At 48.4% G+C, this 13,420-nt stretch overlaps 7 protein-coding genes across 7 annotated transcripts; 2 read left to right on the top strand and 5 right to left on the bottom strand.

The window, feature by feature from the left end:
• Positions 1–85: 85 nt before the first annotated feature.
• Positions 86–1,710, top strand: ACLA_098900 (cytochrome P450; the record flags this gene model as incomplete). Its single annotated transcript, XM_001270373.1, has 3 exons — positions 86–187; positions 240–512; positions 580–1,710. 3 exons carry the CDS (start codon positions 86–88, stop codon positions 1,708–1,710), a joined length of 1,506 nt encoding a protein of 501 aa, XP_001270374.1.
• Positions 1,711–1,937: 227 nt separating this feature from the next.
• ACLA_098890 (putative aldose 1-epimerase family protein) lies at positions 1,938–3,214 on the top strand (the record flags this gene model as incomplete). The annotated part of the gene is made up of 3 exons (XM_001270372.1): positions 1,938–2,223; positions 2,294–2,971; positions 3,027–3,214. 3 exons carry the CDS (start codon positions 1,938–1,940, stop codon positions 3,212–3,214), a joined length of 1,152 nt encoding a protein of 383 aa, XP_001270373.1.
• Positions 3,215–3,344: 130 nt separating this feature from the next.
• ACLA_098880 (putative oxidoreductase) lies at positions 3,345–4,064 on the bottom strand (the record flags this gene model as incomplete). Its single annotated transcript, XM_001270371.1, has 1 exon — positions 3,345–4,064. The coding sequence occupies one exon, from the start codon at positions 4,062–4,064 to the stop codon at positions 3,345–3,347; it is 720 nt and encodes a 239-aa protein (XP_001270372.1).
• Positions 4,065–4,495: 431 nt separating this feature from the next.
• On the bottom strand, positions 4,496–5,447 carry ACLA_098870 (uncharacterized protein; the record flags this gene model as incomplete). Its single annotated transcript, XM_001270370.1, has 2 exons — positions 4,496–5,319; positions 5,378–5,447. The coding sequence occupies 2 exons, from the start codon at positions 5,445–5,447 to the stop codon at positions 4,496–4,498; spliced, it is 894 nt and encodes a 297-aa protein (XP_001270371.1).
• A 914-nt stretch (positions 5,448–6,361) lies between these two features.
• On the bottom strand, positions 6,362–8,277 carry ACLA_098860 (MDR family MFS transporter; the record flags this gene model as incomplete). The annotated part of the gene is made up of 4 exons (XM_001270369.1): positions 6,362–6,502; positions 6,579–7,039; positions 7,101–7,995; positions 8,056–8,277. 4 exons carry the CDS (start codon positions 8,275–8,277, stop codon positions 6,362–6,364), a joined length of 1,719 nt encoding a protein of 572 aa, XP_001270370.1.
• Positions 8,278–9,175: 898 nt separating this feature from the next.
• ACLA_098850 (putative 2OG-Fe(II) oxygenase family oxidoreductase) lies at positions 9,176–10,500 on the bottom strand (the record flags this gene model as incomplete). The annotated part of the gene is made up of 4 exons (XM_001270368.1): positions 9,176–9,489; positions 9,541–9,672; positions 9,726–9,832; positions 9,893–10,500. The coding sequence occupies 4 exons, from the start codon at positions 10,498–10,500 to the stop codon at positions 9,176–9,178; spliced, it is 1,161 nt and encodes a 386-aa protein (XP_001270369.1).
• A 1,308-nt stretch (positions 10,501–11,808) lies between these two features.
• ACLA_098840 (bZIP transcription factor) lies at positions 11,809–12,423 on the bottom strand (the record flags this gene model as incomplete). The annotated part of the gene is made up of 1 exon (XM_001270367.1): positions 11,809–12,423. One exon carries the CDS (start codon positions 12,421–12,423, stop codon positions 11,809–11,811), a length of 615 nt encoding a protein of 204 aa, XP_001270368.1.
• Between the last annotated feature and the right edge of the window lie 997 nt (positions 12,424–13,420).

Below are 13,420 nucleotides of genomic sequence, written 5' to 3'. Positions count from 1 at the left end.
CTGGTTGTGTATCTTTACACTGACCTGGGGCGGAATCATCCATCAAGTTTTTATTAGAGGGCAGTATACGATCCTCCTCTTCAAAATGATAGGGTTTGAAATGAGTGCGATACTCGCTTTTGCCGTATACTGGATGGTCCTTTATCCACGCTATTTCACTCCATTCCGGAACCTCCCAACTCCGCCGGTATGTACCCATCTCACTGGCCACACCAAAGCTAGGCTCATTGGTAGATAAGCAAAGGAGGATTCTGACAGGAAACTACCCGGCTCTATTCCCCGACAACTCGTGGTTGCCTCTACGAAAACTTGCCGAAAATACCCCTAATGAGGGTCTTCTGCGTATATACTCAGCTTTGAGTGGGGAAGTTCTGTTGGTCACGAGCCCTCCAGCAATACGGGACATGCTCACAGTGAATGCGTTCGACTTCGCCCATCAGGATCTGGTCAAAATCGCCATCAAAAGATTCACAGGCAGTAATCTTGGCTTTCTAAGCAATGAGGATTTTAAGGTTGGTAAATACCAGCATTATCCGACGATGGCTCAAGCTTGCAGCTGATCTGAGTGCACACACACAGTTGCACCGCAAGAATATGATGCCGGCTTTCAAAGTCTCACATATCAGAAAACTTAGCCATATCTTCTGGCAAAAGTCCCAGGAAATGGTCCGTTGCATGGCGGATGAGTTGCGTTTGAATCCAGACACTTCGATCAACTTTCGTGAGTATGTTTCGCGAGCCACACTCGACAACATTGGGCTGGCCGGTATGGGGCACGACTTCAACGCCCTAAAGGAGCCGGAAAATAACCTGCGAACCCATTACAGAAAATTGATCTTGGACCCAACCAAGGTGTTCAATTGGGTTGGGCTGCTTAGCAGGTACTTCGATATGCGTATTTTGCTGAAGGTGCCTTTGAGAAAGCTCGTTGAAATATCGAAATCAGCAAACTACCTTCGCGGGATTACTGGCGAAGTGATTCAGCAAAGAAAGGAAAAGCTGGTAGCAGACGAGGACTTGAGAGACAAAGATATTATCACCGTGGCCCTAGCGAGCGGCGTATTTGAGGAAGACCACCTGATTGACCATGTCATGACCTTCCTGACAGCAGGTCATGAGTCTACAGCGACAGCCTTTGAGTGGACCATGTATGAACTTGGCAGACAACCGGAAATGCAAAAACGCTTGAGAGCAGAGCTGAACGAAGCCATTGGATCGGACTTGGCCATGACGGATTTTGAGAAACGAGTTCAGAGTCTCCCTTATCTGAATGCGTTTTGCAGCGAAGTCCTCCGGTGTTATCCCTTCTCTCCGATCATTGTCAAAGTTGCCAAACAGAGCACCACAATTACTGGGGAGCGGATTCCTAAAGGCACGATTGTGCTGTACTCGGCAGAAGTAACGAACCACGACAAGAGGCTCTGGGGGCCTGACGCCGATGTATTCAATCCGGACCGCTGGATGGGAGAGGGGAATGCGAAATCCGGTGGAGCAATTAGTAACTATGCTATGTTGACCTTTGGAGCTGGGCCACGAAACTGCATTGGCCTCAATTTTGCAAGGGCGACTCTTGAATGTCTTGTTGCTGCAGTGGTAATCACTTTCGACATTGAACCCGCAAATCCCGATACTGCCGGAAAGCTGAAATTCGGGCAAACCAAAAAGTCGGCGGAGGGAGTATACGGCAGGCTCAAGTTGATCAGACCATAGATAGATGATACGTAGTTGCTACCCACCGCTCAATTGGAGAAAGTCACCGGTTCAACAACAAGCAACAATTTCTTTGTGTAGCTCAAAGATACTCTTGCTCTTGACACGGTTATCCTCCTGTCGACCATTAGTTGAAAAGCAGAGGAATGCCTCCTTCATACTCCTCATGTACATCGATTGTTATTCCTCAACTGTCCTGTCTTCTATTTACTCCACCGGCGTTTGCAATGAAAATTTACAAGCTTTCCCTTGCCATTTTTGCAGCAATAAAATCGGTCTGGACACGCGGAAGCCCATTTGCTGCATTAACAGCTCTATGGCCTTCAAATGAAGAAGGGAAATACATCATTCAGTCAGAAGGAATTCGCCTGGCATTCACCAACCACGGCGCTGCCCTCACAAACCTCTGGCTGAACAACACACATGGAGAAGAGATCGATGTTGTCCTAGGACTGGATGATGCTCGGGACTACCCCAAGCAAACGTCGAATCCATATTTGAATGGCATCATAGGTACGCAATAATCCCTTCCCATGGTTGGTATTATGGGAACTGAGAACCCCCATCTGTTCTTTACATCCAGGGCGGTATGCTGGGTTCTTAAGTAACGCGAGTTATGAGGTCGACGGCACTGTATTCCAAGTCTCCGCAAATGCGCACAACAGAAGCTCGTTATTCAATGGGGGGGATAAGGGCTGGGGCCGTCATACCTGGGATATTGCAGTGCACATCGACAATAGCATCACATTCGTCCTGTTTGATAACAGATGGAATGGTTTCCCGGGCATCTTTGCCTCCTGCGTCACCCACACTGTGAGCCCATATGAATGGCGCATCGCTTTTGGAGTTACGCCCTTGCTGAAGGCCGGACCCATCAACCTGAGCCAGCAGGTCTTCTTCAACCTCAATGGCTTCAGATCCAAAAACAGCGATACGATACTCAATCACGAACTCCATCTTCCACTATCAGGTCTGCGATTCGATGTCGATGAGTTTGGCATTCCGACTGGGGATCTATTAAGCAACAAGAAGGGGAAGGAGTTTGACTTCTGGTCATCATCAAAGTCTATCGGCGACGCGATTAAACCCCAGACACTTGATGACCATGGGTTTGATCTGACATACATACTCTCTCATAAGCCACTTGGAGACAAAGAAGACACTCCGGCTGCTATACTCTCCTCACCTCTGTCAGGAATCACCATGGAATTGTACACCGACCAAGAAGCTCTCCATGTCCACACATGGAATGACAGATCTGGTAAGACATGGGATCCCGGACCCGGTATCAAAGGCAGATCTGACATTGATTACAGCCGGGTTGAGCACCAAGAAAGACCAAGGCTCAGGCAAGGTGCTCCCGCATGGTGCAATTTCCTTGGAAATGCAAGATTGGCCAGATGCTGTCCATCACCCCGAATGGAGAAACAGAAAAACTATTTGGAGCATGGACGGACTCTTCACGCGATTCACAACATACAGGTTTTTGATCAACAAGCAATAACAGATAGACCGCATCAATCTAGAGAGAATCAAGGCAAATCAGCGGCTAGATACCTGCAAGTATGAATTCTCAATTGTCTCCTCATCATAGCTATATTGACAACATCAAGTGATGGCACTTTAAACTATTTCTAGACAGATAGAGGTGACGGTACCACTTGATTTGTCACCATGAAGGCTGGCGCAGAGTCATACACGACCATGATCTCGCGTGCAATCTTCTCCACATCTTTTATTCTGGTCGGTACCTCATGGCCACCAATAAATTTGACTGTTTTTGCAAACTTCTGGTTGAAGTATTCCCTTGAAAGCCGCGCTCCTCTGGCAGCCCAGGGATCGGCGTTCCCTTGCACATGGATGGACAGAAAGTCAAGAGTCGGGGACAGAGGCTCGGCTGTCAACGGCAACGAAGGACCAATCCCACAGATCATAATGGCGAACTTGATATGTGCTGCCAGCCCAGGATCAAGACACAAAGCGGTAGCCACACGTGTACCTTGGCTGAAGCCCATCACACCAACGACGCCTGGTCCATTTCGCTGCTCTCTGTCGAAAACCGCCCCGATCGTATCGCGGACCAGACGTCTTTCGCGTTCAATCTCTTCGGTTGTCACATCGAACAAGCCGACCGTTTTTTCATCTTGATGCCAGCGCCTGTACGGTTTGACGTCCGCGAAAAAGGGTCTGACACCCACGCCAGGCTGCGGGGTTGTAATCGGAGAATCGATGAAGAGGAAGCGGAATCTTGTTCCGAGGATGTGAACGAGGTTCTGAGCTTGGTGTTGAAAAATCGTTCCATTGCTCCCGTGGCCATGAAAGCAAATGATGGCAGGTCGCCTTTCGTCCGACATCTGTGCGAGGATCGTTCGCGTTCTAGTGATTGAGTATCTCGCTAGCCCGTCGTTCCAAACAAGCAGTCTGTTCAAGATTTATGTGTTTGAAAACCAACTAGAGCTAGTGGAAATCATATCTGCCACATTCATCCCTTCGGCATTTTTTCCCCCTGTTTTTCTTTTCTTCCATAAATTGCCGGTCACCGGCGACTTCTTTTATTCTGGCTGATTCTCGCCCTTCCCCAACGCTTCCCCAAGGGTGATGGTGGATATCGGTTCATCCTACATGGCTATTGTCCTAAGCGCTGGTTTCAGAGACTTGAGTGCCGAAGCAACACCGTGAAAAGCCTTAGTCAAGGGGTTCAGATCATATCTCATTTAAGGTATCTGGCCATGATGCAAAAGGCTTCTACCTCCATACACCACCTTCCTTCCACCATACCAGCTGCCTATCGATTGATTATGAATTTCGACAATCTTCGGAGTAAGGCAATCTCCTTTTCGGCTACCATGTTGACTGCGGTGTGGATCGGACTCGTTGTAGTGGTTGTCTGCGTACCGCCAGCAGGGGATGGATACGGCGGAGGCGTTCTCTGCGGAAGCTCTTCATTTCCCTTGCCTTCCGGTGTCAACAGCGTGATAGCATCACGGAGCCGATGAACCATGACAGAGATGATATAAGCAACAATGGAAGTGCCCATGGCTGGTTGTGATGCAAGATTGAAGTGGCCCAAGCTGACAAGGGCCGAAGGGGTTGATGTTTGGCAGGTAAGACTATCCACCGAGAGATCAAGCAACTGCAGTGCATATGCATACGATGTCGCAACGCGTGATACCGTAATGCAGCTCATTTCTGATGGGTTCGACCGAGCCCTTTGGTCGCCATGGCAGAGCCCCGCAGCGCTAAATGACGCACTGTGTTTCTGGAGCAGCTCTAACAAATCCTTGCATACCAGCAGAACTTCATCCACAGCCGGCGGGTGTCCGGTAGATGATCCAGCCGCGTCGGACAATAAGTGGCTTAACTGGCTCTGTAGCCGAAGAAGCTCATCTGTGCCAGTTTGGACCGGGGCTACTTTTTCACGCGTCCCAAGTCCAGTCTCACCAATCTCCGAAGGTCCAGGAATCTCGCCTTTATCTCGAAGCCGGTGGCTTTCGACTGGATGATATGCTTGCTGGGCATTTCCCCCCGTCGACTCGCCCTCGTTGGTGGAGTGACCAAAATCGGATGTGTATAGTTGCCAATCCCAGTTCAAAGTATTTCCCGATGCAGCTGCTCCGCCATTAGCCTTCTCATAACCCGTACTTTAGGTTTCAGGACGATAGAATACCTTCTGGTAGAAGAGCTGGTCCGGTGTCGGCGTTTTGCTGTACTGTTTCTCCCAAGACTTTCGTTGTCATCTGGGGCCGGTCTAGAAATTCTCGGCCGACCCATCCGCGCACTGGTATGATACACTGCCTTAAATTCTAGCCTGTTTAAACATGGCGTAGTCGAAGTTACCATCCTCCTAAAATGAGCGTCCAAAATCAGGGGTTAAATTGTTGCTGCGGGCCCGTATGAACCTTTCATATCCATAGTATACAGATGGATCTCGTTGGATACTGAGGGTGGGGAAGGAGGTAACATACTTGAAATCAAAGAGAGGATCAACGAGGCATGACAAGATGACATGGAGGGCGATAAGCAATGGGCGAATTCCAGACTCGTATACTGCGACTGGACTAGGGGTCGGCCCAGCGGATGATCAGGATCATGGTAAACCAGGCTTGGTAACTAGAGATGTGCTATTGGTATTTGGTGCTCACGATCTGAAACTAGCCATGCCCTCCTACTGGCCATCGAAGGAACAAGCTGCTGGGTGATCAACACGGATGTTGCCTTCCTAGCGCTAGCTCCGCCAACCACATTTAGAGTGGCCCCATGTAGGGATCTCTAAGAGAGAGATGCCTTAGCTACCGGGTCTGGATTCGCGAGTTGCCACTTGCCAGGCAACTCGCAGTAATGTTCTTACAACGCGGGATTACCCTATAATCATCCGGATTGCCCGATCCCGGACCCCTAGTTGACAAAAACCATAGCGCACACGCCGTAGGGGTGAAATAAGTGCAGAGCGAGCTATTCTATAGATGAGGCCATATTGAATCCATGAGCAGCTTTAACTGAGACAGCCATTCCCGATACAAGAGGCGCCTAATTTTGCAAATGGATTGAGTAGAGAATGTGCATCTAGCTCTGTTGATAAAATACACTGGAGGGTACCGACCTGCTTGCCTTTTGAGACTCATCTTCACCAACAAGCGCTCACATTCTAAACCTATGTCTCCCGGCGTTCCGTCAATCCAAGTTCATTTTCTTCGCGCCCAATCCTCGGGTCCGGCTCTGGCCCGTCAATTCTCTTCCACTCAATTCCAAACGCCAGGAAGAAGGCCGTGGCCGTCATAGCAACGCCAATGAACTATCAATGAGCATGGTGTCAGTCAAGATCCAATTTCAGTATGTCGACTATAGGCTCCACGGGTCGCAAAACCTACAAATGTTGAAGTAATGGCTTGATTATAGGATTCTAAGACCCGACGAAGCGAACTGGGAAAGTGCTGTTCCGTGATTTCACGAACATGAGCAGTCCCAGCCTTTGACAAGAGCACTATTTGGGAGGCGTTCAATCCGGCGTGGTCGTGGAGTTGTCGGTTTAAGCCGGAGCGGAACACGACACCATCTAGGGCTTGTGTGACCGTGGCCCCAAGGTATTGGGAAAACAGATTGAGAGACACCCCAACGGGCAGAAGATCTGGCTGATCCTTCACAGCCAACTGGATTGTGAGCGATGGCATTTGCTGGGCCATGCCAACCCCGAGACCCTGGATGACCTGGAACCCAATCCAATGGCTGGACGGTGTGTTGAAAGCCGAAAACTGGGAGTATAGCGCTGCTGCCGTGCACATGCAGAGAGGCCCAACGAAGAACCAGGGATTATAGTACTTAATTCTGCGTGCTGCGGCTAGCGTTAGTACTATAGTAAGGTTATGGTGTCCCCCGACGTTTTGCCCACGTACCTAGAATACCAGCAGAGATTGTTCCCACAATTTGAGTGAGCACTGAAGCTAATAATCTGGTCCCGCTTTCGAGAGGAGAGGCGCCTTGAACGGCTTGGAACCATTCCGGAAGATAGTAGGACGCGATGCCCAAGGCCCCAAAATGACAAAAGGAAAACAAGATGCTAAAGGTTATGGTCCGTCTGAGCAGCAAGGACCCAGGTATCATAGCGTCATGGCCTTTGTAGCCTTCCCAACAGACAAAAAGGATAATCATCGCTCCCGAACCCACAAAGAGACCGATAATGACTGCCGAATTCCACTCCCTGGCCGTTCCACCCCATGTCATTGCCAGTAGTAACATGAAGATGGCTGGAATGAAGATGCCGCACCCAATGAGATCGAGGGTTTTGATTCTTTGAGAGATGGTCTGCTCGCGCTGTATTGATGGAGGACGGAAGAAACAAAGCATAGAAAGTAAAGTCAATGCCCCTGGAGGAAGATTAATCCAAAAGCACCACCGCCACGTCGCCTTCTCCGTCAAGGCACCACCCAAGACGGGCGCGAGGATAAGCCCCAAGGCAAAGCAACTGCTGCATATACCCATGAAGAGTGGATTCATCTTTTCCGAAGAGACAGTGAGAACGATTACCAGCCCACCGCTGGCCACACCCGATGCGCCAATACCCGCGATAGCACGACCAACAATGAAGGTGTTGCTGTTGGGAGCAAACCCACAGATGAGGTTGCCGACCATAAATATGGAAAAGAATATTATGTAGATCCAGCGGAGAGGGAACATTGTGCTGAGTTTCCCAGCCAGCGGAGTCATGGCACATGTTGTAAGTGAATATGCGGTGGGATACCAGGCCAGCTGTGATGTATCCTTGAAGTCGGACGTGATTGATGGAACGGCCTTGTTAAACGATGGTCAGATATAGGAGGCTTTCCCTCGGATATTCAAGGGGAATGGTACTGTTGCGATGACGAAGATATCTAAGGACATCATGAAGGCGCCGAAACAGATCCTTATGAAAATAGCATAGAGCTTGAATCCGTGCATCGCCGTAGATTGTGTCGCTGAGCTCTCAATGTTACTGTCTTGCTGAGGTTGATCGAAGTCAACCGTGGCAGCAGCCATGCCTGAAACTTCCGGCTTGCTAGTTCTCGGGACATTATCTGGCGGGGACAATGTCATGTCGAGTCTTTAATTTTGTGGGAATTGAGTGTGAATTGGATTAGGAAGAAGTTGATAAGAGGTATAAAGAGAATATCTTGCTCATCCAGAGTTGGCGGGACCGGCGACTTTTTGTCATTGCATTTAGTGAGATTAAGTACCAACTCTGTTCGCTATATCTTTAGCCAAGGGGTCTATAATTAGCGGTGCATCCAATAAGCATTTGGACAGGGGTTTAGATCATTGCTTAGGCCACTGCTCCCATTCCTTATTCACCCGTGAGTCCTTACAAGCCAGCTCAAACGCTAGGCTACTGGCAGTACCAACACCCCTGCTACTGTAACTACAAAACCTACCATCAATGACTCATTCTGCGGCCTCTACGAGCTCAGGTGGACAGCGGTATGTCTGTCGCTCTTCCATGGAAACGTGATATCTTGAATTGGTGATGGCCGATATCAGAGGTCCTTCTTTCCATCCTCTTCGACATTCCCTATGTTTAGTTCCTATACGAAGGAATAGGATGGCCAAACCCCCAGGGAATTGAGAAGGGCAAACCTTGTTGCATCTCGAATATCGAGGTTGGGCTAGCAGATACCGCTCCTGACTTGAGGCTATACGAGTCAAAGCGATCACGGAGAGTGATATGATTTCTCTTGAAATTCGACAAAATGATTGTCAATGATTGACTGAAGTTAAGTAAGCTATTCTGAGAATCAAGCAAGGCTGTTAGAATGTTGAATCTAAACAGCGCCGAAAGACAAAAAGTGTATAAAGATTTGAAACGGTGGACATTCTAATCGCCCTATAAGGGTTGTGGACTTTTATTTTCTCCCTCTTGGGATGATGGAAAATGACTTCACTTGTTAAAAGCGCATGTCATAGCCTCATAAGCTGAAGCCTTGCTCCCGATCATGCATCAGGTTGATGCACTCAGCACATTTTCTGCCCTCAGCGCTCTGTCTGCCAACAGAGCTTTTCTGTTCTCTCTGATAATCCGTTGGCTCGTTATACGATCCGGATAGTTCCTCATGAACATGTTCGTGAAGTGTGTCCCATAATGAATACCTTCTCTGGGATTCTGACCACCATCATATCCTTCTAGAGGAGTGATGACCGATTGAAAGCTGGGCTCATGGAAGTAGGCAAAAGCAAATCGCTCACGAGTGTTGAGGCCTACTTTGTGCGGCGTTGAAGGGAGATAGGAGTTGGTCAAGTATTGCATCATATCACCTGGATGAAACTCAGCCGTAGAGCTGATGGTCGGGGTAAAGATCGACTTACCTGGAAACACTGTGAAGACATTTGGCACAGGGGCGACGTATGTCCAGCCGTCATCATCTTCCCATAAACCGGCAGCGCTTTGCTCCCAATTTGCAGTTGTTTCATCAACGGCGGGAGGGCGGATAAAGAGACCTGACCCATCTCATCAGCAGCAGTCAGGTATTGCAGGGGCTCGGCAGATTGACCTCCTACATCATCCTGCGCGGCAATAACCAAAAGGCCGTAGTCGGTATGGGATCCGATACCACGGCCATCCTTTCCTTTTCCGTTGGCGGCATTCACGGCGGGAAACCTGTGCACCTTGTTATTCATTGTTGACCGCAGTCCTGGATTGAATGCAGGAAAGACTCACCTGAGAATACGCATATGATGCCAGCCGTCCTGGGTATAGTTGGTCAAAGCTCCTGAGGGCACACCCAGGCCGTACTCAACCAGCTGGAGGAGTTTTTCTCCACTCTGGCCAAGGTAGTCCATATATCGCTGCATTGGGGTCTTCATCTCATCGTCCGGCCATGGGCATGGGCCATGGCAAGGCCAATGGCTCTTCACTCTTGGCTCGGACAACTCGAGGTCTTTTGTCACCGTGAAGATCTCCGAGTAGTCCGGTATTCCATCAGTGATTTCTTCTGCGGAGGCAATGTAGCCAGAGTAACTCTGAGAGTCTACACACGCCGCCTTTTCTCTGTGAGGCTTTCGGAAAAAGTTCTTGCTAGCGTCAAATGTTTCACCCAAGAGACCTTTCTGGGAATCTTCCATGGCAACCTGGAGAATGCCGTCTCGCCGCCAGGCAGCTATCAGCGCCTTCCCCAGATCAACATCTGCCAGTGAGCCGGTGACAACCGCGGGAAGCTCAAATGTCTCAAGATCCCCAACGCGCGCCTTGTAATTTGGCGGCATGGTCGCCCCAAGGTCCTGCTTCGAGGACCCGGCCGCAGTAGTGGTACCGAGAGATCGTGTCATGTCTGTCAGATTCCAGCAACGGACGACTTCGGCTGTGGGGATAAGTGAAGAAATAGAAGGAAATCAAGGTATTGTCAGAAGTTAGGAGGCTGCTCTAATCTGCTGACCGAGAATAACATATGAGCGAGCAGAAGGAGGTATTAGGACCAATAAATATCCCACAGGCTGGTGACTTGCTGTGCAGGTCCTCAACCAAACGCTCCATCCCTCGAGGTTCAACGTCCTCTTGATCATCAACCTTGTGAATGAATGATGTGTACACCTCTGGGAATGGGGGCGAAAACATTGTTCTTCATGCCGAAAAATGAGGTGGAATATACCATGAGGCCCCCGATATTAGCCACCGACATGGGCATCCCAGTCCCACCTCCCCTCCCTCCCCTCCCTCCCATACTTTATATTGCGGCCGTGGGGCTGTAAAACATCATTTTGGACCTACATCCTTGACTCAGCTCAAAGTAAGACTGTAGCTCAGTATGAGAGATTTACTCATGAGGGAGACCATCTCATTGAAAGGGGTAGACTGGATTGGCATGATATGCTGAGACTATCTGAGCAGAGATTTGTATATAGTTCTAGATCAAAAATTTTTGGATGGCCGCCCTCATCAAAAATCTATATTAAGTATATTTCCCTCATGTACTCCGTATATCACTATATTTAACCCCCTTATCTAAACCCTAGTTAAATTATATAGAAATGGATGAATCGACAGAAAATTAACTAGGGAATTTCATAAAAGTTTTTAAAATTAGATACTAATGTTTATTTAGTATACCCACCTCTTAGCCTGAATAATAGCCTATACCTAATTTAGTATACTAATACTACTATTAACTATTTTCAATACTCTCTAGCCTAATCTATATACTTTTTTAGCTATTTTTTTAGTCTATCAGTATTAGTATAAAATTAATCTTTTATCTTTAGTAGATAGTAGGACTGTAGGCTAGACCTATTAACATAATATACGTTTTTATCTTACTATTAATTAGTATCTTTTTAGGTTAAGAAAGATAGTAGGTAGAAGATGTATGATATAGGACATGCAAAATCATGTGAATATTAGTAGGGCTGGCTGTACTAATAAGGGCATTCTCTAGAGCCAGCTGAGGGTACCTCTGAAAATGACCAAAAGTCAAGCGGCTTCTATGATGACGCGTCTTAGAGTTAAAATGTGTTCAATATTGTCATAGAGCATAAATGCAGCCTGTAAGAAGTTAGAAGATGTCCAACACAATTGCTGAATCATTCATTATTGCATTCTTTACCTGCCCTGCCCAACTAAGTTACTTTATATCACCTTTACTAAGAGTAAGGCACCGCGGGAGTCCCACAGAAGTTGCATACACATAATGATGCCGTGGGCTGCTGCTGTGGGAAGGTCCATACAGGACGGACAGAATCATGTAAAGCCGCGACTTCTCGACTCAGCTCCTGAATATTGCGGCTGAGGTCATCCACCTTCTCTAGCAAGTCATTCCTCTTTATCTCCAGGGAGGCCGCCCTCGATTCAAGCCTCTTGGCTAGTTGTTGCTGGTTCTCCCGAGATCGGCGTGCAGCTTGTCTATTCCTCTCACGGTATCTGGCATGCCTCGGCTCTTTGGGGGAACCCACCTTGAGTGGCAGGCTCTCGTTTGGTGGAATTTGCAGGTCATCTATCCCCCGCACTGTTGAGGCATCCGTACCAGTTGCAGTTTCTTGAGGCGTGGCTATCTCCTTGCGAATCTCGAGTTCAGTAAAGGGATTTCGTTCGGCGGTTGATAGATCAGCCTCCATAAAGAGATTCGGGACGGGGAAGGGAGTGTCATCGCTGGCTGTTGCAGTTCCAGCCCCAAAGCTGGCAGCGTGTCTAGAAGAATCAGACGCTGCGGTGATATCAGCAGATGACAGCTGGGCTGGATAGGGCAAGCTATCGGCCATGTTGCTGAACCATGGTTCGGTGGAAGACAAGACAGCATCATATAACTCGTGGTCTTTGAAGAATTTATCACCTAATACAATGCCTCGAAGACTTTCAGATGGGAGCGAATATGTGCCTTCGTCTCCCAGGGCCCTGGCGCTCATTATCGGATCAGCATCGAGGATTGAAGTCATTCTCGGATGAGAGACAAAACAGTGTATTTCAGGCTTTCTGAACACCGTAGCAAGTGAATAAATATGTAAATTGTTTTTATGATCATTACGTAGATGATTACAAAGGCTTCCGAGCAAAAGCCATCTTGAGCTGTACAATGCCTCGCCCCACTGTGTCTCACAAACGAATGGACTGGAGGCAGTTGGATGCATTTCTATTGGGCGAATAGACCTAGACCGGTGATAGGAATTTGGTAGGAGAGCATGTTACATTGAAACAAACCACAAGATAGACGCCCCGTCGACCTAAGCTGCTGAAGAAGTTAGATACCGATCTCTGGAGGTCCTCCATCCCAAGAAGTTCAAGTAAGTAGACGAAGACAGACAAATCAATGATCAGAATCTGTCCAGATGAGCAGCCGAGTTGCGTAGAGTGTCAGTGTTCTGCTCTTTAGTCGCCGGCAGTGGTGACCCATGCCCTGGTAAGCGTTTTCCATATCATGTACCCTACGAGGGACTACAGAGATAGTGAGCCTACCGCCTCAAAACAGAGATCTGAAGACCATTGTTCTGGCCTACCGTCACATTTCCATGTTAGGAACTAAGCATAAGCGCTGGGTGGGTCAGGCATCCATGTCGATGTCTAGCACTTCCCTGAGAGAGAGGAATGATGCTACCATCGATGAACTGGCGGTGGAGAGCCGGGGATGATTGGAAGATAGCCGTCGCTATCGCCTATGGTTCTATGACCTTGCAAATTGTGAAAGATTCTGTATGATTGGCGTATGGCGACTTGTCTATCGAAAATTCCCCATTCCTGCAGAACATCAAGACTCAGGATAGA

The sequence above is a fragment of the Aspergillus clavatus genome, genomic scaffold (assembly GCF_000002715.2).
Source record: "Aspergillus clavatus NRRL 1 1099423829804 genomic scaffold, whole genome shotgun sequence".
NCBI lineage: Eukaryota > Fungi > Ascomycota > Eurotiomycetes > Eurotiales > Aspergillaceae > Aspergillus > Aspergillus clavatus.
Note: the sequence above shows the minus strand (reverse complement) of the source record. Positions and strands in the feature narration are given on the sequence as shown.